We start from the raw sequence: 20,669 nt of genomic DNA, 5'->3' as shown, positions 1-20,669 counted from the left end.
GCCCTGTCACCGGCTCACCTCCCTCTGGAGGCATCCCAGACGCTCCAAATGGCCTATTAGGGACTGAATTAAGAGTTACCTCTGCTCATAAAAGGCACTGAAAAGCCACAAGACAACAACTCCCTTCATTCTCATTTTGATGATTATTAGCCCGGCTCGAAATTGAGCCAGCAACCCAGAGAGAAGCTGCCTGGTTTGTAACCTGCTTCCAGCGCTGTCCCCACCCAAAGGGGACGCTACCAGAAAACCCAAACAACAGAAACAAAAGCCCCCGACAACAAAGCCAGCAAGGAGTTCACCTCTCCCAACACACCAAGACTGTTGCTTCCCAATCCTCCAGCCCCAGACTGCGAGAGCAAACCTGCCTGACATTTCTAGTGACGTGGAGGCATGTCCATCGACAGCCAGCCCGTCCCCTGCCGCGACACTGCCCTTCACTCTCACCTTAGCCAGGACTACACCCCTCCGGCCAGCGCCTTGCAGAAAATCCACCTGCCCGCACCTCCGCCCAACCCCTTCACCCCGTGGTGACGGCAGCACGGTGGTACCTACCCCGGGAGAGGCACCGGCAGCTGTGCCACCATCACAGCCTCTGCTACGGCTCCCCAGCGGGGAGGGGTGAGGCGCCGGTGCCCCCGACACAGGGCGGCTTCGAGGGCTGCGCACCCGCAGCACCGCAGAGCGCTGCTTGTCTGGCGGGAGTCCTCTCTCTCCCCCCTCCACCACCACCTTCTCCAGCCCAGCCCAAACCCTCCCCATTTCCACGTCTGCATCGTGTCACACATCCTAATCATTCATGAAAAATCCAGCCAAAGCATCCCAAGCATGATTCCCTTCTGATAGTTGCCATGGTGACCTTGGGAAAGTAGCCAACCCGGAGACAGTCACCATGGAAACAGAGAAGCCCAAAAGCAATAATGACTTCAGGTCATGTCTGTGCAAAGACATCACGAGGTCGTCGGAGAGTAAACAAACTCATTCATATCTGCAAACAGGGGTGGCGGGATTTGGGGGGGTGCAAAGGTGGGGCGTGGGGACCAGTGGGAGCAGGGTGGGTGAAGGTGCTGGCTCAGCCCGTGCTGCTGTCACTTGAATTTTATCAGTCAAGGCACCTCATCATCACACGACTTACATAAAAATCAAGATGAAGAGCAGGAGGGGAAAAAATAATCTTGTAATTGCAGAGCTGCAAGATACTATCCTAGATATTAGGGAGTGTATTTAGGCGCCTCCTCTATTTTTAAGCCCGAGACAGCACAGCTCTCCATGTCTGGAGGAGGGACAAGGACAGCCGCACAGCACACAAGCCAAGATGCTCCGTGATGAATGGACCACTTACAGCAACTGGTGTGCACTGCATTTTCTAGAGCATCACCGAGTCCTTCCCTGCTCTCCTCCAGCACTGAGCCCCACCCCGGGCACACCTCCAGCCACAGCCCCTTGTCTGGCCAAGGACAGCAGGACTGGGCAGGGCAGGGGGGTCAGTCCCAGCCCCCCTCAGCTGCCTTGGACAGATGGGGCTGTGCCCAACCTCTGCCTGCGTGCTCTTGAGAGCACGATCTCCTGCGAGCACAGGCACCTCTTCAGACCCCAGCGCTGCCCTTTCACCATCCACCGCTTCCCCTCCGCACCAGGCACTTGCTGCCCACCCCTACCTCCCGGCCGGAGGCGCAGACGTAGGCACTGGCAGCTGGGGGGAAGGAAAAAGCTCCTTGTCTTGGCCAGCAGGTCTCGGAGTTGAGGAGCGCAGAGGCGCTGCCAGTGCGTAGAGGAAAGGGCCGGCAGCCCCCTCCCTGCAGAGGCGCAGCCGGGCCGCAGGCAGTTGGTGCCATAGTTATGCAGTGAGTCACCAGCTGTTTACAGAGTTTGAGCGCTCACATTCCCACAGCATCAGAAACTCTTCCTTCCCTCGGCGGCATCCCCCCTCCCTCGCCGCCCCCATCCCTACAAGGGAAGGGGCGCGCTGGGCGCGCTGGCCGCTCGCCGCGCTGCGAACGCCGGAAAAGGAAAGGCAAAAAGGAGGGGGAGGCCAACGACAGCCCCGTCACACCCACCGACTGCACAAAAAGCCTTTTGATCCTCACCCAGCGCGTCTTCAAAGCGTTTTCTGCGCCAGCCGATGGAAAAACTGAACGCGGCCACTTGGCTGCGCGGAGATGGAAAGAAATGTAAAGTATCACGGAAAACAAGAGCCGAGGGGTGAGGTTGCCTCCAGTGGGGGTCAGCGTGAGGGCTCACCTGCCACCCTGAGCAATGCTCCAGCTCTGAGTGATGAAACCCTTCTGGTCACCTGTTGCTCCATGTCACCAAAGCAACAGCTCCTTACCCTGCACATTCCTCAGCGGACAGCACAGGCGCTGGGCTCAGCGCCTGCTGCTGCACACCTGTCTCCCCAAACACACCAAGGCACCCTGGATGGGCCAGCATCCCTCAGAGATAGGCTGGGATCCACCCTTCTGCACCAGGGGCCATGGGCCAGAGCTGCTGCTGACTCAGATTAGTGAGGACGCTCAAGGCACCATCAGGAATTGTGATGCCAGACCCTCTTAAAACAAGGGTGGGAGACTGTGGGCTGGCCTGACCCAAAGGGCAAGGTTTCATGGAGAAGCAGAAACACTCAAACAGGCTCAAGTTTCACACTCAGATATGAGTGCCAGGGAGAGTCTTATCTCTGCACTAGGTGAAGGCACAGGTGTGGTCCTGGCTCTGCTCAAAACCGAGCACAACAACACTCGCAATCCTCACCAGCAGTCCTCCAGGGCCTTGGGCCTCATCTCCTCATCTCCCAAATCCTTCCCATCAGGATTATTTGGGACTATTCAGCTACCAGCAAGAAGACACTAAAAATCAGCATGCCATCTCCCAAAACTTACAAAGCAAAATGCCACAATGAAATCATAAACCACTCTGCAAACAAGTCATACCCAGCGGTGTTCCCTAAACATGCTGCACAGGGGTCTTCTGGGACCCTGCCTGCGATTTGATTATTAGAACCCTTTCAGTCTTTACCCTACTCCTGCCCTTCTTTCCTTAATTGCATTTGCTGCATCACATCTAAAATTAGGAGCTCAGCTTTTTGGAACGAGGACCGCGCCACATCCCTGCTCTGTAAGCAGTACGACACACTTCGAACGCCACATCAATAAAGCAGCAAGTAGTATTACACCAACTGTGAGGGGAAAAAGCTTTTCCAGAGCAGCTCCACGCTCGTATTTACAGCAAGTGTTTTGACTGTGGGTTACATAAAGAGCCCTTGTAATTCTGCAATAAAGTTACCCATTGACAGCCTTGCCAACGCCCTCTCCCTCTCTCAGACAGCTCCTATGCATCCTGCAGCATCCTCCCAAAAACCTGGAAGGCTCCAGCTGACATCCTAAGCCTGACAGTCTCAGCTTAGAGCATCTAGAGATCTCAGTTCCTTTGCTTTGAAAGGGAAAGGCAGCAGAAAGCCTGACTCAGGCAGAGGTAGGACAGAGCTTTCCACACAAGGCTTGCAATTAAGAAAGAAAACATGCCAGAGTGAGATTTCAGACTTTCCACGCTACAGGGCTTTCCAAGCGCATTACACGTTAAGGAATTACTATAAAATCACTGCCGACACCCGACGACTGCAGATGAACTTGAATTTTAAAACTCTTTCTACACTGAAAGACAGCCCCGGTCACAACACGAGCGCCTGGCAGACAGCTCTGCTGGTGTTTAGCTTCCATCCTCACACACATAAAGCAAACTGAAGACACGCAACCCTCACCTTCCACCAGGCCAGCGACGACTTCCCGAGGGCAGAAAAACAGCGCAAGGTTCAAGCGGCGCCGGGGATCTCTGCCATGGCTTCTCAACTCGGCACCGACAGCTACGCAGGGAATACTCTACTCATTCCCAAATGCAGCCATTTAATTCCTAGGCAGCTGTTTAAATTTCTCCTTTATCTGCAAGTTGTTCCCAGCTCCAGAGCGCTAGCCAAACGGATGTTCCTACCACGGGTAACATCTGAGCTGACAGGTGAAGGCAACTACAGATGCTTAAACCCTCATCGCCGTGCCTCTGCCGCTCCGAGGCACGGATTGCAGCATGGTAGGCAGAGCACCATCCCTCTCCCCATCATTCAAAAAGCCATTCTCCTGCTCTGACAACCTTCACACATCCTGTAAGGCAGACTGACACTTGTCACTCATTTGTAATGAGAGCGGGGAGGGACGGGCTGGTGGTGTGAATCAGAGAGTAGAGAAGCATATGCGAGGCAATATATTTGACATGAAGAGAGAGAAGACACAAGGAGGGGGTGAGTCACTGTTTACTGTTCTAGAGGAGCTCCACGCAGCCCTCGCCCAGCTGGCCAGCTTTCCATTTCCCTTATGGATCGGAACCAGCATCCAGCAGCAAAGAGGAGATTCAGGAACCTTCAGAGCACATTTGAGAGCTGCCAGGACACAGCTCTCTGAGGCGCTCTCTGGGGAAGCCTGGACACGGATCAGACAGTCTTCAGTGGTTTGGTAAACAACCTAGTCAGAAGCTGCAGAGAGCCTGTGGTTAGGGAGCAGGGATATGGAGTACCAGGCTGGTGCCTGTGTGTCACCTCTGAAACTTCATGGAGGAGGAGGAGGCTGAAGGGGAAAGGTATGCGACAGCCAGCCCTGCTACTGACAAGCTTACAGCACTTTTTCCATCACGTGCTTGTAAAACGCGGTGACAGAGATGTACTGGAATTACACCTCAGCATCACCAGCCCAGGGATGCAGCTCCCCAGCCGGACAAGCTGAGCCACCAAGCAACAAATAACTTGCTGAGATGCACAGCCAGACCCTGGGGCAGAGCTGGGATTGGGATTCCTAACTTTGCTGCTCCTGACCCCAAGTGCCAGCCATCAAGTCAGCAGAGATCTTCACTAACTGCTAATAATGGAACACAGTGGCATTGCTATTTGGCATCCTGCAATATTGCAAAGCAGTGGGATCCACTATGCAGCCTGTCGCTGCACTCAGGAGCGTGGTGCCAGGGTAATTGCTCTCATTACTGCCTTTCCCCAGCCCTTGTGCTGATGGTCACAGAGCACTGCATCGCTTGTGCTTGCTTCATGCTTGGAAGACTCTCTGCCCAAGTTTGAAGATAGCCTCAAACAATAGCTGAGACAGAAGTGGAAACTGCCTGTTCATCTCTACAGGGTGCTGAGCCTGAAACTTCCTGATAATTGAAAGTGCTAGCACCGCTCAAGTATTTCACAGCTGGATGTTTACAAAAATGATCAGCAAGCGAGCTTATCCCACAAACCCCGACTGCCGCAGGGGCCAGCGCTCCCAGCTGTCCTTTCTTCGCTTCCCAAACATCTCACACAGCTAGAGATTTTCAATACCAAGTCCCGCAGCACATTCCATGCCATTAATCATCTTCCAATGCTGATGGAAATCAGAGGGTATCAAGCTGATCTGTATTTTTCCCTTTCAGGAGGCACACAGCAGTACCGAACTCCACGCCGCAACAGATTGCCGAGACGGGCGACGGCGCAGAAACGACATAAAACATGACAAAGCACGCTGTCCTTGACAGGCAAGCAGGGAAAAGAAAAAAAAAAAAAGAAAGAAAAAAAAAAAAGCCAGCTAATTTTTGCCTCTGGTTCAGAAACAGTTGTGAAGCAAGGCAAGAACCTGGCGCAATACAGCCGGGAACATTTGACAGGGCTTTTTAAGCGCAGAGCCCGCCAGAGCGGGCAGGGTGTCCTGACGGCGACAGTCACCGTGTGCCCAACCTTGCGGCAAGCGCCCCGCCGGCGCTCGCTGCCAGCGCCGGTCCGGCCGGGCGGAGCGCGGTCACCGCGGGCCCTGCGCGCTGCCATTGGGCGGCCGCGGCGTCCGTCAGCCCGAGGAAGTGACTGCACGGGGAAGGCTCGAGGAAGGGCTCTCGCAGGCGGCACCGCGGACACGCACGGAAGGACAGGGGGGGAAAAGCCGAGGGACGCTCGCTCCTTTCGTCAGTGAGAAAAAAAAAAAAAAGCATCAGGTAAAGTGATTCTGCTGTTAAAACCCCGACGGCACCCACGGCGCGACGCGCTGGGTTGGGGCGCAGGGCTGCGTCCGCCACAGGGCTTACAAAAACTGAAAGTGCAAGAAAAAGGCGTGCAGCTTTTCAGGGAAACACTTCGCTCTCACTGGCTCCCTCCACCTTCCGCGCTCCCAGCTCAGCTTTAGGCACGCTGGCAAAGGAGGGGGCGGCCAGGTGAAAGCGAAAATGGAGGCCTTTCCCTTTTCTGTAACAACTTTGCCCAAAGGGGGCTCGTTCCTAATTTGAGACCTCATGGCCTGCTTTCAGCGGAATCTGTGAAATAAATCCACCACGGAGGAACCCACGAGGGAGGGGAGCGGGCTCTCAGCCCGAGGAAGAGGAGGAGGAAGGAAACAGACCCTGACACACTGTGAGAGTTTGGAGATCTCAGTTCCCGTCGCTCGTGGCCTGGACGTTTCCCCACCTTATGCCGCTGCCGTCACGGGGAGGCTGAGGAGGTTCCCCCCACCCACCTCCTCACTTCTGATTAAATCCCCAAAACGTCCCGCACCCACCAGACAGTCACGCGGCAGTGCCCGCTCCCGGAATGTCACCGTCCCCTCTCCTCCCACTGCCAGTCCCTGGGCGGCCCCAGAGCACCCCGTTTCCAGGGCGGCCCCATGCACACGCATCCCTCCCTCCCCACAGGCTCCGGGACCAGCCCCAACACACCACGCACCTCTCTCTCTCTGTCGACCCGACCAGCAGCTGTGCTCAGCAGAGATAAGACCCCCACCCGCCGCTGCCCTGACCCCCAGCCCATCCGAGGGCAGCGACGCGCCCGCCTGGCATTTCCCAGTGGCGGCTGCTCCTGCCCGATAACCCGGGGCGGACAGCGGATCACCGAGCCGCCACCACGCCCGGCCGCCGCCGCACGCCGCGGCCACGCTGCCCGGCCCCGGCTGCGCCCCGGTTCCCTCCGTACTACAAAAGCTGCTATTTTTAGTCGGCGGAGCGCGCGGCGTCACAACAGGTTTCCTCACATGTATTTTAAGAGCCATTCAAAGGCAGAGGCAGGCAGCGCGCTCATCCTCGGGGGGAAGAAAAATAACAACAAGACGCAGGGAAAGCATCACCCCGGCGAACACCCAGGGGACCCCCAGCCCCACGTCCCCGGGAGTGCGGGGGTGCCGCCAGCCCCGTCCCACGGGGGTCGAGCGGTGCCCGCTCCGCACCGGTGCGAGGTGACAGGGAAGGTGTGACGGCGGGGCCGCCGCGCCCCCGCCCCCCGGGGGCTTCGGGGGCCGCTCGGCGGGGGCGGGCGGCGCTCCCCGAGCCCTCTCCCGCTCCCCCGCGGCGGGGCCGCCGCCGCCCGCCCCTCGCCCCCCGCCCGGCCCCACGTGCGCGCCCGGCCCGGCCCGGCCCGGTGCGAGGGGCGGCGGCACCACGTGCCCGGCGCGGTGGTGACTCAGCACTTTTACCTCCGCCGCCCCGCCCGCCCGCGCCCAACCGGACCCGACCGGACCGAGCGGGACTCGGGCCGGACCCGGGCCGAGCCGCCCCTTCCCCCGCCATCGAGCGGCAACGCGCGGCCACCCCCCCTTCCCCGGCTCCCACCCACCCCCCCGCCCCCGCCCCCTCCGCGCCGCGCCCGGGCGGCTCCTCACCTGCGTGCCGGCGGGAGCGCCCCGTGGCGGGGGCGGCGGCGGGGGCGGCGGGGGCGCGGGGGCGGCGGCGGGGGCGCTGCGCGGCTCCCTCCTCCCTCCCTGCCAGCGAGTCCCGCGGACAACAACAAGCGCGGGGCGGCCGCCTCCCCCCCGCCGCGCCGCCGACCAACCAGCGCCCCCGCCGCTTCCGGCATGGCGCGTCACCGCGCGCGTCACCGCCCGGCCCGCCCCGCCGCCGCGTCACCGCCCGGGACCGCCCGCGCCGTTCATTCATGGCGAAGGGCGCGGGACGGGCGGGGCGCCGCCGCCGGCACGTAGTCGCCCCCCTTCGTCCTCGTCCCTGTCCTTATTCTCATCCTGATGCTCAGCCCTCTTTGGTCTTCATCATTCTCCCCATCCTCACCCCGATCCTCATTCCTCTTTTATGTCCCCTTCATCCTCGTCCTTATTCTCATGGGGATGCTCAGCCCTTTCGCCTTCGTCTTCCTCTCCATCCTCACCCCGATCCTCATTCCTCTTTTATGTCCCCTTTATCCCCGTCCCTGTCCTTATTCTCATCCTGATGCTCAGCCCTCTTTCGTCTTCATCTTCCTCCCCATCCTCACCCCGATCCTCATTCCTCTTTTATGTCCCCTTCATCCCCATCCCCGTCCCTGTCCTTATTCTCATCCTGATGCTCAGCCCTCTTTCGTCTTCATCTTCCTCCCCATCCTCACCCCGATCCTCATTCCTCTTTTGTGTCCCCTTCATCCCCGTCCTCGTCCCCGTCTCCTCTTACACCACGCCCCGTGCCCCGGCCCCGCTGCGGGGCTCACCCCGCTCTGACAGCTCCCGACCACCCGGATTGGTCCCGCTGGAGGGGGCGCAGCGTGGCCGGGGGTTTAGCATGCTCACACACGCTCGCACACTCTGTGTTTTATAGAATCACAGAATGGTTGGTTAGGGAGGGACCTTAAAACTCATCCTGTTTCAACCCCCCTGTGATGGGCAGGGACACCTTCTACCAGACGAGGTTGTTCCAAACCCCATCTAAACTGCCCTTGAACTCCTTGAACACCTCTAGGGATGTGGAATCCACAACTTCTCTGCAACCTGTGCCAGTGTCTCGCCACCCTCACGGAAAAGATTTCTTCCTGACGTCTAGTGTAACCTGCTCAGTTTAAAGCCATTACCCCTTGTCCTGGTACCACATGCCCTGGCCAAAAGTCCCTCTTAAGCTTTCTTGCAGGCTCCCTTCAGACAAGGAAAGATGGCAATAAGGTCTCCTTGAAGCCTTCGCTTGTCCAGGCTAAGCAATCCCAATTCTCCTTTCCTTGTAGGAGAGGTGCTCCGTCCCTCTGATCAATTTGGTGGCCTCCTCTAGACTCACTCCAAAACACAGGGACCCTCATATCTAGCACAGCCCCATGGATGTGGGCAGCCAGAGCAAGGTTTAGGTGAATGTACCTCCTTGATGTTTAGAAATCCCTATTTATCATTGGAACTGAGCTAATGAGGTTGGCTAAAACTCCCAGGTGGTGGCATGAAACTGCTGCCCAGTGTAGCTGTTACAGCTTTGGCCTTCACCTCTCCCAGATTTGAGACACTGGTTGAAATCCTGCACCGAGTGCTGGGACAGGGTGAGCTAAGGGTGAGAGGGCAGATTTCAGCCATCACTCTGGTCTCCACTGATCTCCTTTCCATCCAGGAAGGTTCTAGTGGCTCAGAGAGCCAAGACAAGCCAGGGTAGGGATGCTGGTTGTGGAAGCTTTTGGGGCTGCTGATGTTCCCAACACAGCCACCTGCACCTATGCTCCAAGATAACCAAGAGTGGTCAGAGCCATCCTAAATCATGCAGAGTTTATCCCTGAGGCGTCCATGAGATGGTGGTCCTCAAGGGCAGGAGAGATGGGCTGGCTGCATCCTGGATGGGTTACACCCTCAGTCGTGACAGCCCCACACATGGGACTCACCAGAACTGAGGTACTTCCCCCTGTTTTTGCAACAACATGGGGTTTGACAGATCTCATATGGCAGGAGGGGAGCGGCTGTGTCACCTGAAATTCTGTTTCTGCATGAATAGCCCCATTCACAACAGGTTACTTTGCATTTTCATTCCCTGGGGAAAGTGCCTCTGCTCCAAAGGTCTCTTTTCGTTCACTGCTGAACTTTAGACTGCGGTAGCCTCCAATAATAAACAAAGGGCAGGTCTCCAGTCCCTTGAAAAGTGGGAAAGCCTGTGCACTACACACACTTGTTAAGCAAATGAAGAGGAGTGCATGGGAGACAGGACCTCTGGTGAATCTTGGGTGGAAAAAGGGCGGTGTTCTGGGATGTGTGGGGTCTTGTGAGTCTGGCCCACCTGCTGTGTGCTCAAAACGCACCCAACATCACGATTCCCTGAAGCCACGACTCCCTGAAGCCACTATCCCCCTGAGCAGGGATAAAGTGTTCTCACCCTGCGAGAAGGCACAGAAACGTTCGTCCTCTGGGTTTTGACACCCTGCGTGCATCGGCTGGGGAGAAACCTAAAAAACCGCCCGCTGATCTCCCCATACTCTCCGCTCTTGAACAGCACCGAGCGTAGACACAAACATTAAAAATAACTAAAAAAGCACACAACACGGAGGAGAGAGCGGAGGAGGGGAGTGTGCGGATGCGCCGCTACTAGAGAGGCGCGGTAGGAGCGGGCCGAGCGGCTCGTTGGGTGTTTACGGCGGAGCCGGCGGAGCTGCAGCGCCGGGAGCGCTGCCCGCTGCCCGCTGCCCGCTGCCCGCTGCCCTCCGCCCTCCGCCCGCTGCCCGCTGCCCTCCGCCCGCCGCCCGCAGCCACAATGTCAAGAGGAGACACGTGTATGTAAGCGCTGGCACGGCCGGAGCGGGGCCCCGGGCGGGCAGGGGCTCCCGGGGCGCGGCGCTGCCCGGGGCTGTGTGTCCCCCGCCCCGCAGTGCCGCCGCTGCGGGCCGGCCGGGCGCAGACCCCGGGTGCGTGTACCGGCTCCGTGCGGAGGTGCCCGCGGTCGGCGCTGCCGGCCCGGAGCCTCCCGCCCGTGGGGAAGCGGCGGGAGGTTGCGTAAGGCGGCGGCGCTGCCGCTCTGGGAGGTTCGCGGCCAGGCCCCGGCGGGTTGAGCCGCCGTGGTGGCCCGAGCTGGGGGAGCGCTGCCGGGGAATGAACCTGTTTGTGGCGGATGGAGGCGTTTTCTGAGCCTTTGCAGGGAGCAGGGTCTGAGAGAGAGTGAGGAGGCGGAGGCAAGAAAGTTGTGACTCCTTTTTAAGATGCTGAGCTTGCTCCCTGCAAACTTAACAGAAGCATGGGGGTTCGCTTCTGTTTGCTTAGAGTCCGGGAAGTGTTTTCCTGAGAGGTTGTGAGAATCAGCTTTTATCAGTGGAAGGCAAGGACTAATGGCATATTCCCAGCCATCCCTTGCCCAGCCCTCCTCAGGTCTAAAACCTCTTAGTCAGGGTTTTGGACGATGATGACAGAGGATGCTCGAAGAGGATGCTCAGAGCAGAAGAATGCTCGGAGCAGAGAATGCTCCACACCACGGAGCTGCAGCTCTCAGCATCACAGTTGTGTTCCCACAGGAAGAGCAGACTCGATTTTGCTTGCATTTTCCAAAAACACTGCAGCCCGGTAATTCAGACCTGGGAAAAACTCCTTGAGGAGCCCCTCTGGCACCTCCCAAAAGCAAATGGTGCTTTGTCCCGTGGGATAGGTGGACAGTCGGGTGTCAGTGTCTCCCCACACTTAGCAGGGTCAGGGCCACCTGACCTGGGCAAAGCCTTCCTTTGCCCAGTTTGCCAGGTGCATCTTGGCTGCAGGTGCAGATGTGATGCTGCAGGGTGCTGAGGTGGGCAGGCTCTGCCCAAACCACAGGCATCAGGAGAGGGGAAACTGTCCTTGAGGCCTGGGCAAGCTCTCCCTCTCTGCCTCCTTCACACCTGCCACCATCTCTCCTTCCATCCAGCACCAGGACAATGAAGTCGTACCAGAAGCTGACAACAGCACAGCCAGCAGCATGCCAGGTGGAAGAGGACGGGGCTGCCCCGCTGCCCCCTGGCCATGGGGAGCTGGCCCCGTGGTGGGTGGGCAGTGGGCTGCTGGTGGCTGCTGTCCTGCTGAGCACCATCACTGTCTGGGTGCTGCGCCAAGTATCGGGGGGCTGGCTGGGGCCCACGCCACCCCCCAGATGTCTCCTGGTACCTGAGAGCCATCGCTTTGACTGCTACCCAGAGCGACGCGTGGTGGTGACCCAGGAGCTCTGTGAGAGCCGAGGGTGCTGCTTCATCCAGAGTCCCCCGCCGGCAGAGGGCAAGCAGGGCGTGCCCTGGTGCTTCTATCCCCCTGACTTCCCCAGCTACGCCCTGGAGAGCCTCAACCAGACAGCGCTGGGCATGGTGGGGTTGCTGGTGCGGAGGGAGAAGGCCTATTACCCCCGGGACATCGAGAAGCTGAGGCTGGATGTGAAGTTTGAGACAGACACGCGGCTGCACATCAAGGTGAGCTTCCTGCTGCCTGCCCTCAAGAGCCTGTGACTGTGCTCCTGACCCTAGCACCTGCCATCCCATGGGTGACCATCCCTTGCTTGGACCAAGTCTGGAATCTGCTGTGCTCCAGGCATGGCTGTGTGGGGCCAGTGAGCATCTCCAGCCCTTTGCCTTCTCGCTTTGCTGATCTTTAAAGTGCTTTTTCTCCCTTTTGCAGATAACAGACGCAGCCAACCCACGCTATGAGGTTCCTCTTGATGTTCCTCGGGTGATGAAGAGAGCAGAAAACCCCATCTATAGTCTGAACTTCTCCTGGGACCCCTTTGGGGTGCTGCTGCAGCGCAAGGCAACAGGGACAGTGCTGTAAGAACCCACATCATGCTCACTCTGTGGCAGGTGGAGAGAAGCTTATCCCACCCTAGGCAGGCTCCAGCATACTTCCCAGGGGTTTTTCATTAGCAAAACCCATGCTGTGAGGTCTCCAGCCAATTATTACTCTTTGTCTTGCATCTTTTGAGCGGTGCTCACACGGGGATGTGGCAGCAGGTGGTTTCCTGGCCCCAGGGATAGGCCACGTGCTTGCCCTGGCCGTGGCAGAGCTGTGGGGATCAGCATCTCTCCCAAAGCATGTCTGGTCAGGGTATTTTGGGATCCCATTCTTTCCTCCTCCTTCCCATTTGCTGGTGGATGTGGTCCATCCTGTACTTGGGAGCTGCTTATCAGTGACAGCAGGCTGAGAAACCCCATGGCCATATCACCTCAGTGGTTAATAATAACCTGGGTGGAAACTTCTGATGTCAAAGGGAAGGCTGTGCTGGGTCAGGCTGGCTTGGGCTATGCAGCCAGACCTGAATTTGCTCTGGGGCCAAGGTGGATGCAGGGTGAGATGTGCTCCTAGACTGCCTCTTGAGATACTTTGAGAGGGAAGAGATCAGTCACTGATGGGCAAATGGATCCTAATGAGTCCCAGAACCCTCTCCTGACTCTCTCTTTCTTGATGTCACCCTGGCAGGCTAAACACCACCGTGGCCCCCTTGATCTTTGCAGACCAGTTTCTCCAGATATCCACATCACTCCCATCCAAGTTCCTCTATGGGCTGGGGGAGCACCGTGGCAGCCTCCTGCACAGCCTGGACTGGAACACCCTCACACTGTGGGCCCGCGACGTCGCTCCCACGGTACATCTGCCCTCTCCCCGTAGGGTGCAGGGTGTGAGGGCAGGAGTGCCACTCTCCTGTGCTTTGGATAAACCCTGGGAAAGCATGGCAGGGGTGGGCAGCAGCACTGGGAGAGGCTGGGGATGGTTGAGGCTGATGAGCAGGTATGTGCCAGGGAGGATTTCAGAGCAATTGCAAAATGCTCTTGGCACTCCAAAGGCACTGGGTGTTTCTACTCCACCCTGCTCCTCGTGCAATGTGTTGTGGTGAGGCAGGAGGTTTTCCCCCTCACACAGCCCAGCTCAGTAGCAGCCACTGAGCTGGAGGAAGAAGCAGCCTCCCATGGCCTTAAGCTCCAAACTTGTCCTCATTCCTTGCCTTACACTCTAGAGGAGTGACAGATGCCTGGTTAGGTGGTGGCAGCATATGCAGCTCAGGGTCATTTATTCACCTTCAGTGACATGGGGCTCTCCTGCTTTGCCCTTTTTGCTGTCTTACCAGGCACCTCTCCTTGCAGGAATCGTTCAACCTGTACGGTGCCCACCCCTTCTACCTGCTGATGGAAGAGGGTGGAAATGCTCATGGTGTTTTCTTACTCAACAGCAACGCCATGGGTAAGTGTCCAGGGGACCCCAGACCAGCTTGTCCATGGTGGAGGACCTGGCAGACTGGGAGAGATGGGAGCTCCTGGAGTGGCTGGTTTGGGAACTCGGGGTGAGAGGAAGCCATAAAAGTGAAAGATGTGGTTTGATGGCTCCGTTATTGAGCACAGCCATCTGTTTCCTGGCTACGGCGAGGCTCTTTAGCAACTGCCGAGCAGTTTAACCACACGCCCAGCTGCCGAGTTGCCATCAGGAAAGCAAGTCCCTTGTGTGCAGGTCCATGCCCATTCCCCCTCCACCAAAACGCCCTTGCCCCCAGGCCTGGCAGGGGGCACGGCTGGGGCACAGCCGGGGATGCCATCTGTCACCCGTGCTCGTCCCAGCTGTGCTGCGCCAGCTGCGGCCGTGGCATCTGCCCGTGTGTGCCAGCTGAAAACACAGCAGCTCCTGCGGGCCCCTGCTGTGTCAGGGGAGGCACCAGGACCACCTGTCCCTCCCAGCAGCTGCCTCTTGCAGCCAGCTGGGGTGATGCTGCTCACACTGGGGCTCCGGCGGCTCCAGCTGTGCTCAGCTCTGTTGCTGTGATGCTGCTGAGGAGGAGCTCCTGTGAGATGCAGCCACCTGAGCTGAGGTGAAAAGGCTCCTCCATGTGAAGAGCCCTTCCCAGGAAAGGCCTGGCTCCCACGTGCTTGCTTGCACAAGTAGCTCTGGATCCACTTAGGAGGGGATTTCAGGGAAGGACATGAAGGAGAGCACTGCACTTAAGTGCTTAGTCTTGGTCCAGCAGTGGAAGCTGGCACAGATTTGAGCTTAAAGAGCAGATTTTCAAGATAGCATAAACCCGTGATCTCTCTGGGCTGTGATGATTTAAGCTTCCAGACACCCATTTAGCATCTGCTGAGTGCAAGGCAGGGATTTCTCTATTCCCCTGAGAACTGCCTGTGGTGCTGCCTGGGCCCTATCACAGGGGCTAAGGATTGGGTATTGCTCTACAGTTGTCACTACCTTTTCCTCTTCTCTTTCCCTTTCTACCTTCCCTCTCAAAGAGGTGGCTCTACAGCCTGCTCCAGGCCTGACCTGGAGGACCATTGGAGGGGTGCTGGATTTTTACATCTTCCTGGGGCCTGATCCCAACATGGTCATCCAGCAGTACCAGCAGGTGATAGGTAAGTGCCCACACCCCAACACAGCTATCTGCAGGCACCTTCTTCATGCCCACACCCCTGTCTCACCCCAGCTTCACCACCACCCCCAACCCTCTCAGCTGGGGAGGGATCAGCATCCCCCAGCCATCCCATCCCCAGCCCTTCCAGCACACTGTGGTCAGTGATCACCTTTTGTCCTCCCTCTCCCCTTACCTTCCCATCCTTTTGAGATGCTGCTGTCATCTTGAGAAACCCCATCCATGCTCCCACTGTCCCACTGCAGGTTTCCCAGCCATGCCACCCAGCTGGGCTCTTGGCTTCCACCTGTGCCGCTGGGGCTACGGCTCCAGCAATGACACGTGGCAGACCGTGAGAGCCATGAGGAACTACCAGATCCCCCAGGTAACCCCCAGGCCTGTGGGGCAGGGCTCCAGCCTCCATCACCCATTCCTGAGGCTCTCTCCCGCAGGATGTGCAGTGGAATGACATCGATTACATGGATGGGTACCGGGACTTCACCCTGGATCCCCAGAAATTTGCCTCCCTCCCCTCCCTGGTGGAAGACCTCCACAGACACGGGCAGCACTACGTTATGATCTTGGTATTCCCCCTCCTCTCCCACTGTGCTGTCTTTGCTGCAGGGATGTTAGACAAGGGCATAATGGATGCTCCTGGTCCTAGCTGGTCATTCCTGTCCCTGGGGATTTTTGTAGGAGGCCAGTTCCCAGTGCTGGTCAGGCAGCTGTAAACTGTGACTGGAAATCCCCCTAATGCAGGGACCTTGGAGACATGGCCATGTTCTTGTGCTGTGCTCCTGTCTTTCTGTGGGTACAAGGATGGCCCTGACCCCTGTGAGAGAGAAGGAATGGAGGAACTGTGGGTCAGGCAGTTTAACTTGTGGGTGCACAGCTCAGGTGCCCTCACATCCCCACAAGTGCTGGGATCTTGTGACCTGGCTGTGATGTCCTTTCTTCCCTCTGAAAGGAGTGGGGGCATGGATTCTGCTTGCTGGAGGTTGTGGGGCCCAGCAGGTCCTTGCAGGAGAAAGTTGAGTTTCCTCCTCATTGAACTCTCTGTAGTAACCCAAACCTGTCCATGACCTGACATTTCTTGCATAAGAGCAAGCTTTCCTGTACTTGTCCCCCTTCCCCAAAATGCTGTAACAGGTTCTGGGGACTTGCAGAAGTGGCATTTTAGAAAACATGCCTGGAAGTGTTGAAGCAAGTTTCTCTTCCCCTTGGGGGGAAACAGCCGCTGTGTGTGGGCTCTGGCTGACCCCGTCTGGGTTCTCTTCTGTGAATCACACTGGTCCTGCTGGGGGAAGGAGCTGTGGTCTGCCTGGAATGGCACTAACCCTCTGCTCCATCCCCAGGATCCTGGCATCAGCAGCACCAGCCCTCATGGCTCCTACTGGCCTTTTGATGAAGGCTTGAGACGGGGCTTGTTCCTCAACACCACCCAAGGGCAGCCACTCATCGGGCAGGTGAGGAGCCCCGGGGGAATCCCAGCCCAGGGGGTTGGGCAATGTCAGGGTTGGGGTTTCATCGCAAGAGAGGGAAAACCAAGTGGCCAAGGGACTTCTCCAGCATAATTGCCAGAGCCTGGCTCAGCCCTTGTCTTCCTCATGTGTCACCTCCTGGTGTCTTCACCAGCCCCAAGAGCCAGCCCCTGCTCAGCAGAGGAGCCTGTGGAAGTCATATGAGCTTAACAGAGTCAGCAGTGCTGCCTAAGGCTGGTCATCTGATTTCCCTCCCTTCCTGTTTGTGGGGTGAGAGGAGGTTGTCTGTGATGGGCAGTGTGCCTCCAGACCTGCTCTGCAGCTGCTCTCTCCCACTTTGACCCCTCTGGCTGTTTTCTCCCACCTGCTCTCTCTCACCATCTCCAAGGAGAGGGCTTCTGATGTAATCTGAAAACATGGGGGAAATGGATTGGCTAAAATTCCTGGAATGAGGCAAAGCACAGAGAAATCATGGCTTTTCCCTGACATGTTTTTGGTGAGGTGGTATCAGGCCTCGTGCAAGTGGGGGCAGAGCAGCTGCTCCATCAGCTGCCGCTGCCCACGGGCTGTGAGGACTCCTCAGCACCTGGTGCTCCGGTACCGTGGAGGTAGGAGGGATGCTGTGTATGTGTAGCAGCCAGGAACTCGAAGCATTGGCTGGGTTTATCTTCTGTCTCATTGCCTGTTTCACTCCCAGCTGAAATCCCTGGCATTCTGTGGTACCCTTTTCCCTACGTTGGCTCCTTAGAAATCACCTGCTTGCTGAACCTGTGGATTTGTGTTGTCCCCACAGGTATGGCCCGGTTTCACTGCCTTTGCAGACTTCTCAAACCCAGACACACACCAGTGGTGGCTGGAGAACCTGCAGCACTTCTACGCCCATGTGCCCTTTGATGGCCTCTGGATCGTAAGTCCCTCCTTGCCCATGGGTTGCTCCCTGCCAGCAGCTCAGCTCACTCCCACAGTGTGTCCTGGCAGGACTCTCCCTCAAATGCAGATTTTCCAGGTCTACCACCAATCCCAAAATCACACACCTGAAATTGCTGCCCAATTTTCTCTGCCTAGGACATGAATGAGCCATCCAACTTCATGGATGGGTCTGAAGATGGCTGCCCCCCAGGAGAGTTTGACAGCCCACCCTACACTCCAGGTAAAGAGGGAGATGAGGTACAAGGCTGTGCTGGTAGGTTCTGTGTGCTTTGAGATCACTGTCCACTGAGTGTAGTGGAGGAAAACCATTTCTAAGACACCTTGTGTCTCTTTTACACCCCAAATGCCTCCATCCCTACCTTCATGTGCCAGTATCCATGTCTAAGCCATGCACACTTGTTAGGGCCGTGTGAGGGTGCAGGATGGGGCCATCTGCATGAGCTTTTGTCACTGGGTTGGCAGTGACAGGTGGTTGTGGGAGGGCTGACCCAGAGCCAGCTGTGGGGAGTCCAAATCCCCTGCACCCCACCATCACCACCGGGTCCAACCAGGCTCTCCCTCCTGGCAGCTGTGCTGGGTGATTCCCTCTCTGCAAAGACAGTGTGTGCCTCAGCAAAGCAGAAAGTCTCGGTGCACTACAACCTCCACAACCTCTATGGGCTGATGGAAGCCAAAGCCACAGCAAGGTACCTGAGCATCCCACTCCCTGACAGCCTGGGGATGAGTTGGGACAAAATCCTTCTCAGAGCTGGGTGGGAAAAGGATGAGGATTTGAGTGTGATCTGAAGGGGAGAAGCTCTGACTGCTCACAGCCTCTGGGGTGGGAATAACCCGGGAGAAGAGGGGAGCTGACACTGCTTGGGAGGAATGGGTGAATGAGGCTGGTTCTGCTGGAAGCCTTTGCCATACTGCTCGGACTGACCACCCTTCTGCCAGGGGGCTGGAATTTTCCCTCAGCTGTTGTGGGATAAGGCACACACCTGGCAGGCTGCTCTTACCTTCTGCCCCCAGCTCTCCTGTTGTTTTCCAGTGCCCTGATCAAGATCCGGGGGAAGCGCCCCTTCGTCATCTCCCGCTCCACCTTCCCCAGCCAGGGCCGGTACTCAGGACACTGGCTGGGTGACAACCGGAGCCAGTGGAAGGACATGTGTTACTCAATTCCAGGTGGGCACAGAGCCCCTACCAGCGCTCCTAGAGCTTTCTGCTTGTTTGGAGATGCCTCTGAAACATCTCCCTGTTGACTATCCCTGCCCTCAGGGCTGCTGAGCTTCAGCCTCTTTGGCATCCCACTGGTCGGGGCAGACATCTGTGGCTTCTCCGGCAGCACCTCGGAGGAGCTGTGCACGCGCTGGATGCAGCTCGGTGCCTTCTACCCCTTCGCTCGAAACCACAACACCCAGCACGAGAAGGTCGAGGGCAGTGTGCCCCATGGGATGTGGGATGTGGGATGTGGAGTGCAGGGTATGGGATGTGGAATGGGGGTGGGACAGCTGCTGCTGACTGCCTGCATCTCCCCCAGGCCCAGGACCCGACAGCGTTCAGCCCCGCAGCCAGGACAGCCATGAAGGATGTGCTGCTGACCCGATACTCCCTCCTGCCCTTCCTCTACACCCTTTTCCACCGTGCCCACCTGCACGGGGACACCGTTGCCCGGCCTTTGTTCTTTGAGTAAGGCCATCCCCCCGGGAGCTGGGGAGATGCTTGGGCTGAACCACGGAGAAGCGGCCGATCGAGCGGCGTCTCCGTCCTGCCGCAGGTTCCCTTGGGATGTGGCCACGTGGGGGCTGGACAGGCAGTTCCTGTGGGGCAGGAGCCTGCTGGTAACACCAGTGCTGGAGCCTGGTGTGGACTCAGTCACAGGTTACGTCCCCCAAGGCACGTGGTACGACTTCTACACGGTGAGGAGCATCGCGGCGTTTGGCTGGGGTGATCCCTGCTTCACCCTCTCGGGGCTGTGGGTGGGAAGCCCTGGCTGAGCCCAGTGAGCCCTAATGGAGGGAGGGTTGGGGATGGCTGCTCCACAGACCCGTGCCTGAGCCCTGATCCATCACACCCATGTCTCTCACCGCCTGCCCAGGGCTCCTCGGTGAACAGCAGTGGGGAGATGTTGAAGATGTCGGCCCCTCTGGAGCACCTCAACCTGCACATCCGGGAAGGTTCCATCCTGCCCACTCAGGTAAGTGCCCACCCAGCACCTCCCTGGGCGCTGTCCACAGCATGTGTGTCCCCCAGCACCTCAGCTCCTGGACCCCCGTCCCCAGTGGTCATGGCCCTACAGAACCCATGTCTTTGAACCCCAGAAACCAGGAACCACCACAGAGGTGACCCGAGGGAACCCTCTGCGTCTCATCGTGGCCTTGTCCTTGCATGCCACTGCCTGGGGTGACCTTTTCTGGGATGATGGCGAGAGCCTGGACACCTTCGAGAAGGGCAACTACTCCTACGTAGTGTTCAATGCCACACAGGTGGGACGTGGTGGGGAGGGCAGGAGTGGGAGGGGTCCCGTGTTACCTGGTCACCTTGAGCTCATGCTGTCCCCTCCTACAGAACATCTTCACCTCCACCATCCTCCATGCCAGCACTGAGGCCACCAAGGTCACCATTGGCACGCTGAGCATCTTTGGCGTGCAGAAGCCCCCCAGCAAGGTCCTCTTGAATGGCCAGGAGAAGCCCTTTTCCTACCTGGACAACCAGGTATGGCCCCATTTCAGAGTGCCCTTTGCTGGGTGGGAGTCTCCATCCTGAGGGTCTCCACCCCTCCTCCTCCAGGGTCACAATGTGACCAAAGAGGGGATTGAGGACTCTGAGTAGCTCTCCTGCCATGCCAGGAAATGCCGTGTTGAATTCTCTGCTTCCCTCTTGTCAAGGCTGTATCCCAAAATGTCTCCTCTCCCCCTACAGGTTCTCACCGTGAATGACCTTGGCATGAGCCTCAGCCAGGGCTTCTCCCTGCAGTGGCTGTGAGCAGGGGGCTGTGGGGTCCCCCTCACCTCGCCAGGACATCCACCTGGGAGCTGCTCAATGCTCCAGCCCCTGAAGCCGGGATGCTGCCATGGAGAGGGCATCGGGGACTGTCACCTGCTGCTGCTTGTCCCCCCCAGCACAGCTGGGGACAGGGGGTGTGGGAGGGGGGCTTGGCTGCTGGGTGTCCCCTGCATGGTCCTGGGTGGGTGGTGTGGCTGGAGGTGTGGGTACCTGCGGTTCCTGCTGCAATAAAGGCATGTGGAG

At 58.0% G+C, this 20,669-nt stretch overlaps 2 protein-coding genes across 9 annotated transcripts in view; one reads left to right on the top strand and one right to left on the bottom strand.

Moving 5' to 3' along the window:
- Positions 1-7,719, bottom strand: part of MAFK (MAF bZIP transcription factor K) — a 13,800-nt gene extending 6,081 nt beyond the window's left edge. Inside the window, exon 1 of one of the 6 annotated variants that reach the window (XM_063414378.1) lies at positions 7,644-7,719. The gene's annotated coding sequence lies outside the window, so the exon portion shown is untranslated. Of the gene's footprint in view, positions 1-552; positions 709-1,655; positions 1,952-6,551; positions 6,575-6,715; positions 6,741-7,019; positions 7,041-7,643 lie in introns of those variants that run through there. The other 5 variants (XM_063414382.1, XM_063414383.1, XM_063414381.1 and 2 more) reach the window with 5 other exon arrangements.
- LOC134559531 (lysosomal alpha-glucosidase-like) lies at positions 6,292-20,669 on the top strand. Of its 3 annotated transcripts, none has more exons than XM_063414369.1 (20): positions 6,292-6,406; positions 11,590-12,121; positions 12,327-12,472; positions 13,122-13,287; positions 13,784-13,880; positions 14,915-15,034; positions 15,297-15,415; positions 15,483-15,614; positions 16,386-16,496; positions 17,305-17,418; positions 17,577-17,661; positions 18,010-18,127; positions 18,472-18,605; positions 18,699-18,850; positions 18,961-19,109; positions 19,198-19,339; positions 19,519-19,617; positions 19,742-19,906; positions 19,989-20,135; positions 20,343-20,669. In XM_063414369.1, exons 2-20 carry the CDS (start codon positions 11,600-11,602, stop codon positions 20,403-20,405), a joined length of 2,781 nt encoding a protein of 926 aa, XP_063270439.1. In that variant the 5' UTR covers positions 6,292-6,406; positions 11,590-11,599; the 3' UTR covers positions 20,406-20,669. The 3 variants fall into 3 exon arrangements, with proteins under 3 accessions (XP_063270439.1, XP_063270438.1, XP_063270437.1); XM_063414368.1 differs by lacking the exon at positions 6,292-6,406 and adding an exon at positions 10,325-10,474; XM_063414367.1 differs by lacking the exon at positions 6,292-6,406 and adding an exon at positions 10,394-10,478.

Source organism: Prinia subflava, chromosome 17 (assembly GCF_021018805.1).
Source record: "Prinia subflava isolate CZ2003 ecotype Zambia chromosome 17, Cam_Psub_1.2, whole genome shotgun sequence".
Lineage (NCBI taxonomy): Eukaryota > Metazoa > Chordata > Aves > Passeriformes > Cisticolidae > Prinia > Prinia subflava.
The sequence above is the reverse complement of the archived record's forward strand: the minus strand, read 5'-3'. Positions and strand labels throughout refer to the sequence as shown.

What these genes read in the sequence shown, in the direction of transcription:
- LOC134559531 (XM_063414367.1), top strand. Translation starts at nt 10,456, where the DNA reads ATGTCAAGAGGAGACACGTGTAT. An exon ending in CCTTTGATGGCCTCTGGATC is followed by an intron (nt 17,419 to 17,576) that starts GTAAGTCCCTCC and finishes TTCTCTGCCTAG; the next exon opens with GACATGAATGAGCCATCCAA. An exon ending in CAGCCCACCCTACACTCCAG is followed by an intron (nt 17,662 to 18,009) that starts GTAAAGAGGGAG and finishes CCCTCCTGGCAG; the next exon opens with CTGTGCTGGGTGATTCCCTC.